Source organism: Schistocerca cancellata, chromosome 1 (genome assembly GCF_023864275.1).
Source record: "Schistocerca cancellata isolate TAMUIC-IGC-003103 chromosome 1, iqSchCanc2.1, whole genome shotgun sequence".
NCBI lineage: Eukaryota > Metazoa > Arthropoda > Insecta > Orthoptera > Acrididae > Schistocerca > Schistocerca cancellata.
Window position 1 is genome coordinate 1,137,233,156 of NC_064626.1, and position 17,733 is coordinate 1,137,250,888.

At 41.9% G+C, this 17,733-nt stretch overlaps 1 protein-coding gene across 1 annotated transcript in view; it reads right to left on the minus strand.

The window, feature by feature from the left end:
• Positions 1 to 3,348: 3,348 nt before the first annotated feature.
• The window catches only part of LOC126163151 (caspase-1-like), a 133,312-nt gene continuing 118,927 nt past the window's right edge, over positions 3,349 to 17,733 (minus strand). The window contains exon 6 of the mRNA XM_049920085.1: positions 3,349 to 3,698. Coding sequence (XP_049776042.1) covers positions 3,427 to 3,698 — 272 coding nt within the window. The 3' untranslated portion in view covers positions 3,349 to 3,426. The remainder of the gene's footprint in view (positions 3,699 to 17,733) is intronic.

The window sequence follows — 17,733 nt, forward strand, 5'->3', positions numbered from 1 at the left end:
TACGAATGACAGAATGACAATATGTAAACTGAAATAGCAACAGTGAACTACAAATAAGAAATGCCAATCGATAAATAATTACATAGCAACCATGATACCAACATGCAAAACAAAAACTTTACGAATTTATGCACCAACCTAAATCATAGAAGGAATGATAAACGGCCATCAACAGAATGAACGTATTTTAGTGTTAATTCCATTCAAATGCTCTTCCAGATCCCTTCGCCGTCTCTAACAGACTGATAACGATTTCGGGGAACCTCTCCCAGACCTTTAATTCCTTTGGTGAAACCGCTACGAACTGTAAAATACGTTGCCGCGCGGAATTAGCCGAGCGGTCTCAGGCGCTGCAGTCATGGACTGTGCGGCTGGTCCCGGCGGAGGTTCGAGTCCTCTCTCGGGCATGGGTGTGTGTGTTTGTCCTTAGGATAATTTAGGTTAAGTAATGTGTAAGCTTAGGGACAGATGACCTTAGCAGTTAAGTCCCATAAGATTTCACACACTTTTTTTTGTAAAGTACATCGTAATTTTGAGTTTATTTTAGTAATAAACTGTCTTTTTGAAATAAAAGGATTTTACATGACAGTCAATAATAAGTATTGAAGATTTTAAGTTGTAGGATATACTAAACCAAATCAAATTTCTGAATGATATTGATGAGAAAGTGGTATTGCAGGCAATGCATTGCAGGATTGTGACTGAACTGGAATTCAAAATGACAAGTTGGCTGAATAATTGATTAATGTAGTCACATAACTTTGTAAAGCAGAATAATTCAAACCAGACATTATCATTTATATAGATCAGATTAGATTAGATTAGATTAGTACTTGTTCCATAGATCATGAATACGGCACTTCGTAATGATGTGGAACGTGTCAGGTTAATAAAAGATGTCTATACCAGATATTACATTACACAAAATATTACATGACACTTAATATTTTTAATTTTAATTTTTTTGTGGGGATTGGGGAAATTACCCACTTACTATATCCAAAAATTCATCTAACGAGTAGAAGGAGTTGCCATTAAGAAATTCTTTTAATTTCCTTTTAAATGCTATATCTGTCAGACTTTTGATGGTATTAGGGAAGTGACCCAAGACTTCTGTGGCAGCATAATTTACCACCTTCTGAGCCAAAGTTAGATTTGACATTAAGTAGTGAGGATCATCCTTTCTCCTAGTGTTGTAGCCAAGTACACTGCTATTACTTTTGAATTCATTCGGATTGTTAATAACAAATTTCATAAATGAATATACAGGGTTATTACAAATGATTGAAGCGATTTCACAGCTCTACAATAACTTTATTATTTGAGATATTTTCACAATGCTTTGCACACACATACGAAAACTCAAAAAGTGTTTTTAGACATTCACAAATGTTCGATATGTGCCCCTTTAGTGATTCGGCAGACATCAAGCCGATAATCAAGTTCCTCCCACACTCGGCGCAGCATGTCCCCATCAATGAGTTCGAAAGCATCGTTGATGCGAGCTCGCTGTTCTGGCACGTTTCTTGGTAGAGGAGGTTTAAACACTGAATCTTTCACATAAGCCCACAGAAAGAAATCGCGTGGGGTTAAGTCGGGAGAGCGTGAAGGCCATGACATGAATTGCTGATCATGATCTCCACCACGACCGATCCATCGGTTTTCCAATCTCCTGTTTAAGAAATGCCGAACATCATGATGGAAGTGCGGTGGAGCACCATCCTGTTGAAAGATGAAGTTGGCGCTGTCGGTCTCTAGTTGTGGCATGAGCCAATTTTCCAGCATGTTCAGATACACGTGTTCTGTAACGTTTTTTTCGCAGAAGAAAAAGGGGCTGTAAACTTTAAACCGTGAGATTGCACAAAACACGTTAACTTTTGGTGAACTGCGAATTTGCTGCACGAATGCGTAAGGATGTGAGGATTCTCTACCACCCAGATTCGCACATTGTGTCTGATCACTTCACCATTAAGAAAAAATGTTGCTTCATCACTGAAAACAAGTTTCGCACTGAATGCATCCTCTTCCATGAGCTGTTGCAACCGCGCCGAAAATTCAAAGCGTTTGACTTTGTCATCGGGTGTCAGGGCTTGTGGCAATTGTAAACGGTAAGGCTTCTGCTTTAGCCTTTTCCATAAGATTTTCCAAACCGTCGGCTGTGGTACGTTTAGCTCCTTGCTTGCTTTATTCGTCGACTTCCGCGGGCTACGCGTGAAACTTGCCCGCATGCGTTCAACCGTTTCTTCCCTCACTGCAGGCCGACCCGTTGATTACCCCTTACAGAGGCATCCAGAAGCTTTCAGCTGCGCATACCATCGCCGAATGGAGTTAGCAGTTGGTGGATCTTTGTTGACCTTCGTCCTGAAGTTTCGTTGTACTGTTATGACTGACTGATGTGAGTGCATTTCAAGCACGACATACGCTTTCTCGGCTCCTGTCGCCATTTTGTCTCACTGCGCTCTCGTGTGCTCTGGCGGCAGAAACCTGAAGTGCGGCTTCAGCCGAACAAAACTGTAGAGTTTTTCTACGTATCTGTAGTGTGTCGTGACCATATATCAATGAATGGAGCTACAGTGAATTTATGAAATCGCTTCAATCATTTGTAATAGCCCTGTATATTTTCTGAGGCTACAGTGAAAATCTCTAGCTCTTTAAATAAGTGTCTGCAGGATGTTCTTGGATGAGTTCCAGCAATTATTCTGATTACACACTTTTGTGCAATGAACACTCTTTTACTCAATGATGAATTACCCCAGAATATGTTGCTATACGAAAGCAGAGTTTGAAAATAGGAGTGGTAAGCTAATTTACTGAGATGTACATCGGCAAAATTTGCAATGACCCTAATAGGATAAGTAGCTGAACTCAAACGTTTCAGCACATCCTCAATGTGCCTTTTCCAGTTCAACCCCTCATCAATGCATACACCTAGAAATTTTGAATATTCTACCTTAGCTAACGATTTCTGATCGAAGTCTATATTTATTAATGGTGTCATTCCATTTACAGTGTGGAACTGTATGTACTGCGTTTTGTCAAAGTTTAATGAGAGCCCATTTGCAGAGAACCACTTAATGATTTTCTGGAAAACATTGTTTACAATTTCACCAGTTAATTATTGTCTGTCGGGTGTGATAGCTATACTTGTATCATCGGCAAAAAGTACCAGCTTTGCATCTTCGTGAATATAGAATAGGAAGTCATTAATATACATTAAGAACAGCAGAGAACCCAGGACCGAACCTTGCGGCACCCCATTCTTGATTGTTCCCCAGTATGAGAAATCACCAGCTTTTTGCATATCCATCAGCAAAAGCAACCGAAATATTGGAACAATTACACCATGACAATATAATCAGAAGGTTTTATTTAAGTTAAAGACTTAGTTCCAAGAAAATCAGATGAAAGAAAAGATGGAAGTTGGAGTTATTCCACATTAGGCAAGGCGTCCGGGGCAGCTGCGACAGGCGGCCACAGGTGTACCCGGCGTGTGAGGGAGGAGATGAAGCAGGGGCCCTGCACCAAGCCGTCCATACACGGCTCGGACGGGTCGCTGGAGCGGAACTCCTGGCCCACGATGCGGTTCACGTCAGTTAGCAGCGACACAACGTCCTTGTCGCCCGCGTGCTTTCCCAGCTGAGTACACAGCGTCTGGATGAACCAAGAGCCATTAGTGGGATGGCGGAAGGAGTACAGACCTGCGAAATCACAAAATCACCGACGTAAGCGTGAGGCAGGTGCGTGTCACGCTACTTAAACATATTATGCTTGCTATTTCAACAGACAGAATGAAATTGACAGAGCAGTAAATTGCAAATTTTACATCATTTAATGACCCACAAAATACAAATAATTTCATATTTATGCGAAATAATATGTGATTTCCGGCGCAAAAGTTTTGGAACGAAGTGCTGAAATAAACTAAAAACCAGGAAATAATGAGGAGTTAGTACTTTGTACTTCCACCGTGACGTTGTAACATTTGTTTCAGCTGTTTTCGCATGCTTTGTACAAGCTTCTGTAAGTACGAAATACTTAGATTTTTCCATTCTTCTTGCAGTCTTCTCCTGACGTCTTGTTAGGACCGTAGGGCGACTTTTCCAATATTTCTTTCTAAAGCATCACATAAATTACCTATAGGATTCGTGTCCGGACTTTGTGGAGGAGGATGACATCTTTCGGACAGTCGTACAGGAGCCACAACCGTACAAATATAGGCGGTATGTTTGGGGTCGTTGTCCATATAAAATTTGAAACAGTTTCCAGTTCCCATATTTTCTGCGCTCTTCTTCAAATTGTTCCTTAGAATCTGCAGGTATACATCTTTATCCATTGTTACGTCGATGAAGACCAGCTCACTCACTCCCTGGGCCAACATACAACTCCAAACTATAACTGGCACCTGCCATATTTCACTGTGGATTGCACAGTTCTTCCTTCCAGCTCTTTGTTGGGCTGCTGCCGGACCGTTATTCGTCCATCGGGTCCCGACATGTTAAACTTTTGATTCATCCAAAAAAATTACTTGACTCCACCTCTCCATGATCTTGTTGATGTGTTTCCTTGCCAATAACAGCCTCTTCTTCCTACTGGCAAGACTGATGTAAGGCTTCCTTCTTGCAATTCGCCCCTGGTAATTTTCTCTGTACAGTAGTCGTCTGATTTTGCTAGGACTGGCCATCTCCCCAAACTCTTCCTCAGCCTCAATGGCAATTTGTGTAGCTGTGATTCGTGGATCTTGCTTAACCTTCTGCACTATTGCCCTCTCTTCTCTCCTCACAAATATCGTTGGACGGCCTGTCCGTGGGAGATTTTCTATCCTGTCTTCATATTTATATCGACGGACGATCTTCCCTATAGTACTTTTCCTCATATTCAGTAACGTTGGTATTTCTTGGCACGTTGTTTCCTTTTCGTCGTGGAATGTTAGTAACTGTTCAAAAGTGCTGTTTTTACCTCTATGTACCATTTTGTACAAACACACTTGTGTTTCCTTTGAGCTCTCGACATCGCAGGAAGTAACGAATAACAGAGATATGCACACTGGCACTGTTGCCAGCATTTGTCCCAAAACTTTTGAAGTACAGAGTTTCATAACACGCAGTAATAAACGGGCCTTTTTCTGCTGTAAGCAAGCAAATATACGTGATTGCACTTTCATCGCCCATAGTCACATGTACGACTTGACGACGTACATCTTTATTTCAGTATTAACTACCCTAAATTCATTCATACCCAGACATACTGTGAACAATGTTTGTCCCAAAACTTACGAGAGGCACTGTACGTAACTTTTAAGCCAGCGCGGCAAAGAACCCGGCTCACGCGCCGTGCCCTGACAGGAGTGTCACAGTTCTCAACCTGGCCGGCACATTTCCCACACCACCACGCTACGCTGTCTGATCGCTAGGAGGGGAAAAGGGGGGAAACGGCGAAGAAGTCAATTTGAATGGCAGTCCAGTCGCACTGCATACGACTTGGTTTTATATCTCACATTTCTCAACGACATAGCTACAACAATTAAATTTTCAGTGTAATTTAATTATTTTTGGTGCTCTGAACACATCAGATATTTTTTTTTCTGATACGAACTGTCGGCTTACGGACAGACTCAGACAATATCACAGATTTTCACACTCAGGTTGCCATGTAATGGTGATTTATTTGGTGTCATAATCGAAAATACGTTTTTCATACACATGTTTTGATCCAAATATTGTAGCACATTTGCAGCCCCATTATGGAGACGTGGAAACTCTGCCTCAAGAAAACAATGTAGAGGCTCTAAACGTTGTTAAAATTAAGGATATTTGTCTTCAAAACCGGAATTACCTTGCAGATCAAACAGTTGCATCTGAACACCCACAGGGGCGCTTTCAACTGGAACAGCAAACGGTCCAGAAAACAGCTTGAAACCAGATAAAAGACCAGTGTCCTCAAAACGTTTAGGAAACTATCCTTAAAATTCTTTCAAGGTCACAATAAATTCTTCGAACCTTGCGTTCCTTAATGCCAACGGTCTTAGGGGAGAGGGCTGTCTTTGTCAGAATGTGTCCCTTCTGCGAGACGGTTTTCTTTTAAATGCATCCCCATCAAATTAGAGAGAAGTCACCTTGCAATAGTTTACTGTGGGCAGTGTGCAGTCAAGTCCACTTAAAATCTGAAGTCTCCAATCCAGTTCGGATGTTGTAATTTTCTTTCCTGCAATCCTTTTTCCTTAATAAAATTATCAATAGGGGCTTCTAAATCGGAAAATCGCTCCAAGTGTGCCTCTTGGAACATACTTTTCAGTAAAATATGGAGTCTCCATAATTTTCATTCAGTTCCATTAAAAAAAATTGCAGCTGACGGTGGAGTAATGAGTGCGACTTCAGAAATTTTACTGTTCATACCTCCAACTTCTTCAAATGCTCTATGCATGCAAGTTCATCACAAAGCGCTTCTTTATGTGCAGAACAATGACTCCAGTCTGTAGACTGTTGTAAGTTTTTGTTCTTTCATTGTCTACTAAGTATTTACATTTTTGCTGCAAGGAACTGTAACACCGTTTCATAGCACATGTGCAGTACCCGTCAGTTATGGGAACTGAGAATTCTCATCCCTCTCTTCTGTCGTTCCTATTCGTTTCAAAGGCTTCTGACGACAGATCGCTAGACTTTCTTTTTTTGTGCAGTCACTGGACCTGTGAACGTCCTTCATACCACGAACAAGTAGCGAAGGGTGAACAAGGCTGACACTACGATTTTGCCGAACTCAGATAATTGTGTCGACCGAAAAATGCCGTACTGCAATGCTAAGTGAAACGTGGTTGCGGTTTTGGGTACTTCCGAGAAGTATGGAGCAAAGTGCGCGCGTGAAGTTTTGCAGAAAGTGCGCACCCACCCCATATAGCCCATCGTCTGATGGACAAATGAAAGCATGTCCTCGATATAAAGCCCATCATAACCCAGGCCAATGTAGGGTTGCCCTCACTACGAGGCATGCTGTGATGGATCACAGAAATCACAAGGCGCATAACATCACAGACAAACGAAAGTATGCCTTCACTATTGGACCTGTTATGCAACATACCAATGAAAGCATGCTCACACTAGAGCCCTCACACGGTAGATAAGGTGCCTCAAAGTGTGTACTCAGCGCAAGGCCCATAAAACCACCGATCAATGTAAGCATGCCTTCGATACAAAGCCTGCCATATGAGGGATCAATGAAAGTTGTAACGATCTCATATTTTTTCTGCTGTTGTAATTAATTCACCTTTCCTGTGCTAGGACAAAGACGAATGAGCGAACTCCATGAGTTGCGAATAAGATCCTTGTCTCTGTGTTTAATTTTATCTGTGATTGACGTACTTCTTATTTGCGGCATAGTAGTGAGCAGTTTGTGAAGACATCGTTATTTGCGATAGATATGTATTTACCATGTTTTTTTTTCCTTTTTTCCGTCTGTTCATATCTCTTTGATGTTGTAGCGCATTTTTCGTTTGTCCTGTAATATAGAGATAAAAGTTGTTTTCTAGATGTAATATGTAACTGGAAATTATTTCTTTTTTGTAAGTAGATAAATATGTTTAGAGTTTATTGATTGTGGAAAGCTTTAATTTTTTTGTTTATCGTTTACTGTAATAAGTTTGGTAGAAAATAGTTGTGTAAAGATATATGTAATTTACTTTGATGTTGTATAAACTGCGGGCGAGAGTATTGAGAGAGAGCAATATCGATAGTCGATCGAACAAAGCGGGGGTGTGTTGCTGGGTAGCTAGAGAGGCTGACACATGTTTCACTGTGGGAGTCGAGACTTTTACGAGCTGATGAAGATTGAGTTTAGTGGCAAGCGATGTACGTTTTTAATGACTGTTTTATGCCAGGACGTGATATGATAATAGTGAGAGTAGAAACTGGGCGAAGTAAATACTGAGACTGTGCCGTGAGAGGAAGTAACTATGACAATGCAACCGAGAATGGACGGTATTGTAGCTCTGTGTCTATGAATTGAACTGCGCTTGTATTTTGACTGTGTTTTCGTACACTCAAGTACTGTGAACTTACGTATTTATGGCGGGCGCCCTTGTCCAAGTAGCAAAACATTACAATACTTCTGGTAAATCAGTAACAGTCGTTCTGAACTTAGGCGAACTGTCTATTGTGTGTGAGTACATTCCAGCCCAGGACGGCTTTTCGCGATCGCGGCACTCGTAATACGAATTGATTTTCTACAGAATTCGCGGTCGGCAAGTTTTATAAACTGTGTGTGGCTTAAATAAACTTAAATTGTGTGCGCCACAAACATTAAAACTGTGCACATACGGACATCTGTAACAACAATTACATCGACCAGCCTGTGGCCTGCAAAACGCCACTGTAATCAGATTTGCAGCTTAATGAATACCACCGCCCGCCCGATTACGAGGAAAAATCATCAGCAGCAATCACACGACCGTGGGAGCAGATCTCAGCGTCTCACCAGGACCAGCCAGCTGCCGTCGATATCGCGACCATCGTCACAACACACAAGATAAGATTTAAAAGCAGCGCTCTCCTCTCAAAGACTCAAAATTATTGCAAACAATTTTAATTTGTAATTTCTTTTGCTTTTGGCTGACATTCGCATAACGTTTGTCTTCTTTAGAATAAAAGTGTTCTCCACGTAGTGGAGTGTTCTATGTAGACATTGTTGACTTTCATTAGCAGTAGCCATTTCCCTTTTAATTATTTCCATTTTTTTTTTTTTTTACATTTTAAATCCGCAGCCGCTGCATGGATATTTTTTATAACTTTTGGGGGGTATGTGTCTAAATTCGTGTGCTGTAACATTTACCAGAAGTATTGTAACGTTTTGCTACTTCGACAAGGGCGCCCGCCATTAATTTCTTAAACGTCGACCAATGACTGAAGGTCGCTTGCTACTGATGCTAACATTCTATAGTGGGTAATTCAATGGTGGGTAGCTGTCAAACCACATGGGTTGTGATTACTTTGAATGAGAGTCGTGTAAAATTTTGGGTTCGTCACTCAACTTTGGTATTCTTTTGTCTATTGATGTTAGAAGCAATTTTTTTTTTCTTTGGTCAATGTCATTAAATCTTATTTAATATGGTTATTCTATGCTAAACTGGGATAAATGCACGGTCAGATATTGTGTTGGGAAGTAAAATTTGGAGAAACGTCTATTTAGATACGACTTGATTTTGACTGCATTAGTTAACACGGTACTTCTCGGGTATTTTGGCGATACTTAGTGAGAGTGTATAATCGCAGTCGTCGCTAGTTGAATGTTTCAGAGAAAGAGATCTTTTATTTTGGAATATCGGAGAAAATACCTGGAATACTTTCTTATGAAGATAAAAACATATTTATAATACTTTCTTGTTATTTATATTGTGTATTTGTGTCAACAGCAAAGTACGTACTGTATTTTGCTGCTGTTAAGTCGGCCATATACCACTTCGAATACTGCAGGGGCAGTTTCTGTTCGTGGACTATCGCCTGTATTTGTCACACTTACAGCACGGATGGTTCAAATGGTTCAAATGGCTCTAAGCACTATGGGACTTAACATCTGAGGTCATCAGTCCCTTAGACTTAGAACCACTTAAATCTAACTAACATAAGGACATCACACACATCCATGCCCGAGGCAGGATTCGGACCTGTGGCCGTAGCAGCAGCGCGGTTCCGGACTGAAGTGCCTAGAACCGCTCGGCCACAGCGGTCGGATAGCACGGATGGTTTGAAAATGGACACAGGTGTATGAAACTAGTCACCAGGTGAAAACACGAGAATAAAACTGCTGTGGATCCCTGGTCACTGAGATACAACTGGCAACAGACAAGCTGATAAGCTGGCCAAGACAGGTGTGACGATACATTTATTGGACCAGAACCTACCCTAACCATACTAACGCAACGATAAATTCAAAACTACGTAGCTGGATCAGGAGGCAACATGTAGAATATTGTTGATCCAAAAGCAAAAACTTGGCAAGTTAATGAAGCCAAAGGCAAGTTTCACGAGAAGTTCTGTAATCCCGGACTTGAACAAGGTATAATTAATGACTGGCCACGAGAACTTTGAGAGACACCAACATAGTATTACTATGGAGAAAAAAGCCCCTAAGTGTAAACATTGTGATGAGGGGGATGTAATCGCGAGACACCTGAGCTTGCAATGAGAAGCGTTAGACGTCGAAAGACACAGGATATTCGTGTCATTAAGTCTTGAAGAAATAGTGTCCAATAAAGAACTACTAAAGGGTCTCCTACTACATATTTATGCTACTGGTTAGCGTTGCTGGTATCACAGGTGGGCAACAATGGGCTTGACCACTGCTGTTTTTGTCTCCCTGTGCAAATCAAATCAATCACCAAACGCACTCAGTACAAGGACTGATCACTACGAGGTTCATAGTATCACATAAGAATGAAAGTATTATTTTGTTGTGAGGGCGGTCATACGACAAACGAAAGTGTGCTCTCACTATGAGAAACAGCCACTCCCCCTGGGGGTTGGAGCCCTCCCTCGGGCATGGGCGTGTGTGTAGTTCTTAGCATTGGTTAGTTTAAGATAGTTTAAGTAATGTGTAAGTCTAGGGACCGATGACCTCTGTAGTTTGGTCCCTTAAGAACTCATACACACACTCACACTATGAGATGTGTCATTAATGGACTGATGTCAGTGTGCTCTTGCTGCGAGTTCTGTATTTTGGCATACCAATAAAACTGTGTCCTCACTACGTACCAAGAAAAGAGTGCCCCCATTACAAGACATATTTAACTGTGGATTCATCACAGTGTGGCATTGTGGTGAGCGTACTGTAAGACGTTCAGTACTCACACCATCAGAGTATTTGACTTGTCGCTCTTACGAAGTAGGCGAGTATCAGCAATATGTCACATGGTCTTATCGTGGCGTGTTTGTCTTCTGCCGTTACGTCAGACGATAGAAATGCCTCTTGCACACTTAGAGTAGCAGATTGATGGTGACCAACTTTAAACAGAACTTGATTAATTTTCACCCACATTTATTAAAATAATAAAAAGCATAAAAATTACTTAACTTGGTTCTGGATGCTATTTACAATTGACAATCTGAAGTCCCTTTGGTATTGGTACGTTAATCTTATTCTCACATATATCTCTGATACTTGACAAAAGTGTCTATACATTTATCTTCTGGCGATATACAGGAATATGGTAATCTTATTGGGCGCAGACTGAAACTTGACTATAGACTGGTACAGACAAATGTAGAACTTGTACAGACTGATGCAGACAAATGCAGACTGACAAATCGGAGGTCTGTACACTCGTTATAATACCTCGTGTGTTCATGTATCACTGCACAAGTGTGATACGCGAGGTGAAAAGTTTCTATGATAGCAGCAATCTCATTGGCTGCGTTACATATTAATACGTGGATCAGCGAAAGCAGAATTTGGTCCGTCTCTATGGCAGCACCATCTTGTAGTGCAGAGAAGGACGAGTGCTGCGCCTGCGCTGTTGTGCTTAGCGGGGCGCGCTCTAGTGGGAAAGTTGTGTACGCCCTGACTACGCGGAACTATGCACACAACAGGCATCACTATGAAGCGCATAATATCACAGATCAACAAAAGCGTTCCCTCGCAGCAATGGCCATCGTCTGACAGTCCAATGAATGTGTTCCTCACTATAAAGCCTGTCATATGATGGAGCAATGAAAGTGTCCATCGCTAAGAGGCCTGTGAAATGATGGACCAATGAAATCAAACCCATTCTACGAATCGTAACTTTTTTTTAAGTTGTTTATTGGTAACTATAAAGAGTTACAAAAAATAACCTGGTCAACCAAAGTTTCAATTACTTCCCTCTTTTATTGCTTCATTGTCTTATTCCGTTTGGAGTGATGTAATATGCGAATACACCTCCACTGAAATGATCAGTCCCGGTCATGTTTCTGTTAATGCACGTACCGCTTCTAGACTAACAACTGATAATAAAATGAAGTTATATAACTATATTGCAGTATATCATACAATTGTGTAAAGAAATAGGTATAACCGAATACCAATAATAATAGTATCTCTACTACCCATCTCATAATATAAGAAAGCATCTTTCATTGTTGTGCATAGCTGGATGTTGCTTTTGAGATTAGAGAAATAATAACATATACTCGCTTTTCTAACGTAACACTAACTCTACATTTTATGAGAAAAGTCATCATCAGTATCATCAGACATTAACTACTACATTAACAGGTATTTCTTATCCGCCTCTCAGGCGGTTCTTCTTCATGCTTATGTACGTTCCGCCGTCCTCCACACCGTACAGGATTAGAAATCTCTTCACCCTTCACCTCACCTTCCACATACCCTCCTAAGGCTCTTTTCATTCTTATAATAACACTCAGTAGTTGTCTTGCTCTCCCACTACCTTCAGCATCGACTTATTTCTCACCATAACCATCTAACTTATTGCTTCCATCAGTCAATTACGTAAAGTATTAGTAAGAGCCCGCGATCGCTTGTTGTACTTTTTATCAAAACATTTCATCAGGATAGAAATTTTAGATTCCTTAATAACTAGTTTCGGCTATTACCATTATTGGACTCCATTAAAACGTGAAATCACAATTGAACATTAGAAACAAATTAAACGTTGTTGTTATGGTCCTCAGTCTAAAGACTGGTTTGTACAGTTCTCCAAGCTGCTCTATTCCGTGCAAGCCCCTTCATCTCCAATTAACTATTACAACTTACATCCTTTTGAACCTGCTCACTGTAATCGTCTCTTGGTCTCCCTTTACAGATTTTAGCTCGCCCCCACTTCGTTTCAGTATTAAATTGATGACTCCTTGATGGTTCTCAATGCGCCTATCAACCGATTTCTTCCTTTAGTCAAGTTACGCCACAAATTTCTTTTCTCACCAATTCTATGCAGTACCTTCTCATTGGTTACACGACCTACCCATTTAATCTTCGTCTTTCTTTTATAGCATCACATTTCAAAAGCTCTTCTCTTATTGTCTGAGCTGTCTATCGTCTACGTTTCACTTCCATACAAGGGCAAGCTTCAGACAAGTACCTTTAGAAAAGAATTCCTGACACTTAAAGCTATATTGGATGCAAACATACTTCTCTCCTCCAGAACCGACTTTTTTGCCAATGCCAGGCTATATTTTACACTGATGAGCTAAAGTATTATGACCACCCGCTTAACAGCTTGTTTGTCCGTCTTTGTAATGAAATACACCATTGATGCTGCGTATCAGAGATCAGACAGTTTGTTGATAGGATTATGGAGGTATGTGGCATTAGATGTCGACGCGCAGGTCATGTAATTCGAATAAATTACGAGCCTGTTATCTGCGTACGCGGCGATGGCACCCGATACTGACCCAAATGGATTCCATAGGATTTACATCAGGCGAATTTGATCGGAGAAATTTCAACATGAGTTCAGTCTTAAGCTCCTCAAACCACTGAGGACAATTATATTAATGAAAGATGACACCGCCGTTGGGGAAGATATAAAGGGATGCGGGTGGTTCGCAGCTATCAGCGGGTTCTCGGTTACTACCACAGGTCCTATGCAAGCGCAGGAGAATGTCTCCCGTAGCATAATACAGGGTGATTCAAAAAGAATACCACAACTTTAGGAATTTAAAACTCTGCAACGACAAAAGGCAGAGCTAAGCAATATCTGTCGGCGAATTAAGGGAGCTATAAAGTTTCATTTAGTTGTACATTTGTTCGCTTGAGGCGCTGTTGACTAGGCGTCAGCGTTTCAAAGATTGTGTTTAGTGATGAAGCAACTTTCCACACTAACGGGAAAGTCAACCGTCACAATGTCTGTATATGGGGCACTGAGAATCCGCGGGAAACAACTCAGTATGAACGTGACTCGCCTAAGGTGAACGTTTTCTGTGCCATATCAGCCAATAAAGTTTTTGGTCCCTTTTTCTTCGAAGGTGCTACTGTAACTGGACTACAGTATCTGCAGATGTTAGAGAATTGGCTGTTCCCTCAGCTCGAACAAGAAGCACAACAATTCATATTTCAGCAGGATGGAGCGCCACCACATTGGCACTTATCTGTCCGTAACTACCTGAACGTCAACTACCCGAGGCGATGGATCGGCCGCCAGGCAGCCCGTGACAGAGCACTTCATCACTGGCCTCCAAGAAGCCCTGATCTTACCCCCTGCGATTTTTTCTTATGGGGGTATGTTAAGGATATGGTGTTTCGGCTACCTCTCCCAGCCACCATTGATTATTTGAAACGAGAAATAACAGCAGCTATCCAAACTGTTACGCCTGATATGCCACAGAGAGTGTGGAACGAGTTGGAGTATCGGATTGATATTGCTCGAGTGTCTGGAGGGGGCCATATTGAACATCTCTGAACTTGTTTTTGAGTGAAAAAAAAAACCTTTTTAAATACTCTCTGTAATGATGTATAACAGAAGGTTATATTATGTTTCTTTCATTAAATACACATTTTTAAAGTTGTGGTATTCTTTTTGAATCACCCTGTACTGATCCCACCAGCCTGCGTGCGTGGCGCTCTGCACGTGTCGAGCGCCGTTCACCTCGATGACGGCGTCTGTGGGGGCGGCCATCGACCTAGAGTAGCAAAAATGTGGTTCACCAGAAGAGCCGACACGTTTACATTGATCGACGGTCGAGCCCCCATGTTTGCGTGCCCACTGCAATCGCAATATGAACACGCAGGGGTGGTCAGTTGTTCGATGGAGCCGTTTGTAGCAGCTCCAAAGGCTGATAGGGTTTTCTTCATTTTCCAACCACCTCTCTACAAAATAGTCGAAAAAATCAGACAGCCTAGGAACATCCGGTGCCTGTGAATGTATCTCCAGCCTGCCATCACATACATCTTCAGGCCGTAGAAACGCCAGCGCAGCACACGTGCGAATTTGTTGTCTCACTTCCTCATTTTCTTCATATTCTCGAGTGAGTCCAAGATCCTGTACTTTCCTCCAGAAAGACTTTCTCGTTTGGAAATAGCGTCCATGCACTGAGGAAGTTGGTAACGTATGTATTATTGCAGAAATCGCTGCTGACTCAAAATCTATAGTCACACCTGCAGGGTTCCATTCTGGAATATTTTCCAGCACATTTCTGAAAAGTCGGATGTATGTCTCTCTCCTTTTATTTGCTAATAATGCAAATGCAACTGGTTCGATATTAGTCTCATTTTTATTACTTCCAAAATCTGCATCTTCCAATCACATTAATCATGGAATGGAAACACACAGCAACAGAACGTACCAGCGTGACTTCAAACACTTTGTTACAGGAAATGTTCAAAATGTCCTTCGTTAGCGAGGATACATGCATCCACCCTCCGTTGCATGGAATCCCTGATGCGCTGTGCAACCCTGGAGAATGGCGTATTGTATCACAGCCGTCCACAATATGAGCACGAAGAGTCTCTACATTTGGTACCGGGGTTACGTAGACAAGAGCTTTCAAATGCCCCCATAAATGAAAGTCAAGAGGTTTGAGGTCAGGAGAGCGTGGAGGCCATGGAATTGGTCCGCCTCTACCAATCCATCGGTCACCGAATCTGTTGTTGAGAAGCGTACGAACACTTCGACTGAAATGTGCAGGAGCTCCATCGTGCAAGAACCACATGTGACGTACTTGTAAAGGCACATGTTCTAGCAGCACATGTAGAGTATCCCGTATGAAATCATGATAACGTGCTCCATTGAGTGTAGGTGAAAGAACATGTGGCCCAATCAAGACATCACCAACAATGCCAGCCCAAACGTTCACAGAAACTCTGTGTTGATGACGTGATTGCAAAATCGCGTGAGGATTCTCGTCAGCCCACACAAGCTGATTGTGAAAATTTACAATTTGATCACGTTGGAATGAAACCTCATCCGTAGAGAAAACATTTGCACTGAAATGAGGATTGACACATTGTTGGATGAACCATTCGCAGAAGTGTACCCGTGGAGGCCAATCAGCTGCTGATAGTGCCTGCACACGCTGTACATGCTACGGAAACAACTGGTTCTCCCGTAGCACTCTCCATACAGTGACGTGGTCGACGTTACCTTGTACAGCAGCAACTTCTCTGACGCTGACATTAGGGTTATCGTCAACTGCAGGAAGAATTGCCTCTTCCATTGCAGGTGTCCTCCTCGTTCTAGGTCTTCCCCAGTCGCGATTCATAGGTTGGAATGTTCCGTGCTCCCTAAGACGCCGATCAATTGCTTCGAACGTCTTCCTGTCGGGACACCTTCGTTCTGGAAATCTGTCTCGATACAAACGTAAAGCGCCACGGCAATTGCCCCGTGCTAATCCATACATCAAATGGGCGTCTGCCAACTCCGCATTTGTAAACATTACACTGACTGCAAAACCACGATCGTGATGAACACTAACCTGTTGATGCTACGTACTGATGTGCTTGATGCTAGTGCTGTAGAGCAATGAGTCGCATGTCAACACAAGCACCGAAGTCAACATTACCTTCCTTCAATTGGGCCAACTGGCGGTGAATCGAGGAAGTACAGTACATACTGTCGAAACTAAAATGAGCTCTAACATGGAAATTAAGCGTTTCCGGACACATGTCCACATAACATCTTTTCTTTATTTGTGTGTGAGGAATGTTTCCTGAAAGTTTGGCCATACCTTTTTGTAACACCCTGTATATCTGTGAAAACTGTTTGCTACAGCACTTGAACGTGCCATCCATAAAAAAAGTCTCGTTTACTTCTTAGAGCCTCTCTCCCTGCTCTTCCACAAGAAACTATTATCCTGTCTCCTGATTTATCGTCGCTTAACAGGACACTGCTGTCATCGTCCATTGTTAATAGCTCTGCTTTAAGTTCAGTCTCTTCTCTTGTCTCTGGATCCCTCTCACTTCCCTGTGACTTTGCCCGCCCTCTTCGTTGTTCGCTGCTCTGGCATTTTTGTCACAATATCGTACCCTCGATTATGCAAGCTACCTAACTCCTCTGAATAGATTTTAGAAATAAACGTATTTTCCTCTCGTGTCCTCTTTTTTGCCTGGTTCAGAGTCCTCTGTACTTCCAACCTTGCGTCATCCAGAGCTCCATATTGATGCTGGTGCGAAAAGAGCACTGTAGAATTCTTGGATTTAAGCTTTCCGCGGCAATGCTTCCGTGTAAGAATAACCTTCATAGCGGCAACTAGGCTTACCACGAATTGTCGTTGAAACTTCCATATCACAACTATTGAGATGGGAAGATCCAATGGCACGATGTGAAGTCTACGAAAACTAGAGCGACACTAATAGGCAGACGGGACTGTGCGGGCGGAGTTCGGCCGCGCCCAGGGAACAGGTAGAGCAAGGTGATTGGGACGGTCCGGATGCAGCTAGGGCGGGACACAATGGACGCAGGTACGAGGCAGAGGGTTGGCAGATTTCTAGTGGGGCTTGAAAACTTTTAACAAATTTACGAGTATATGCGTTGTTCAAACTCGTGCCTGTGGTAAAGAGACTGCAACAATAATAGTACAAACTGTGATTTTTAGTTGAATGTGCCATCCAAGTCCTATAAAAATTCTCACGCTGTGGCTGATATTTCTTTTTAAGTTTTTTGTCATTATTTTAATGACTCAACTGTTAGATTTCCAAGACATTCAAAGGTCACTGACAGATGTCAGAAAAGACAATATTACTACTACTTTCATTGGATTCTTCTTCATTTGCTCTTTCTTCAACTAATACACTATCTTCTTTTGCATAGCAGTTATG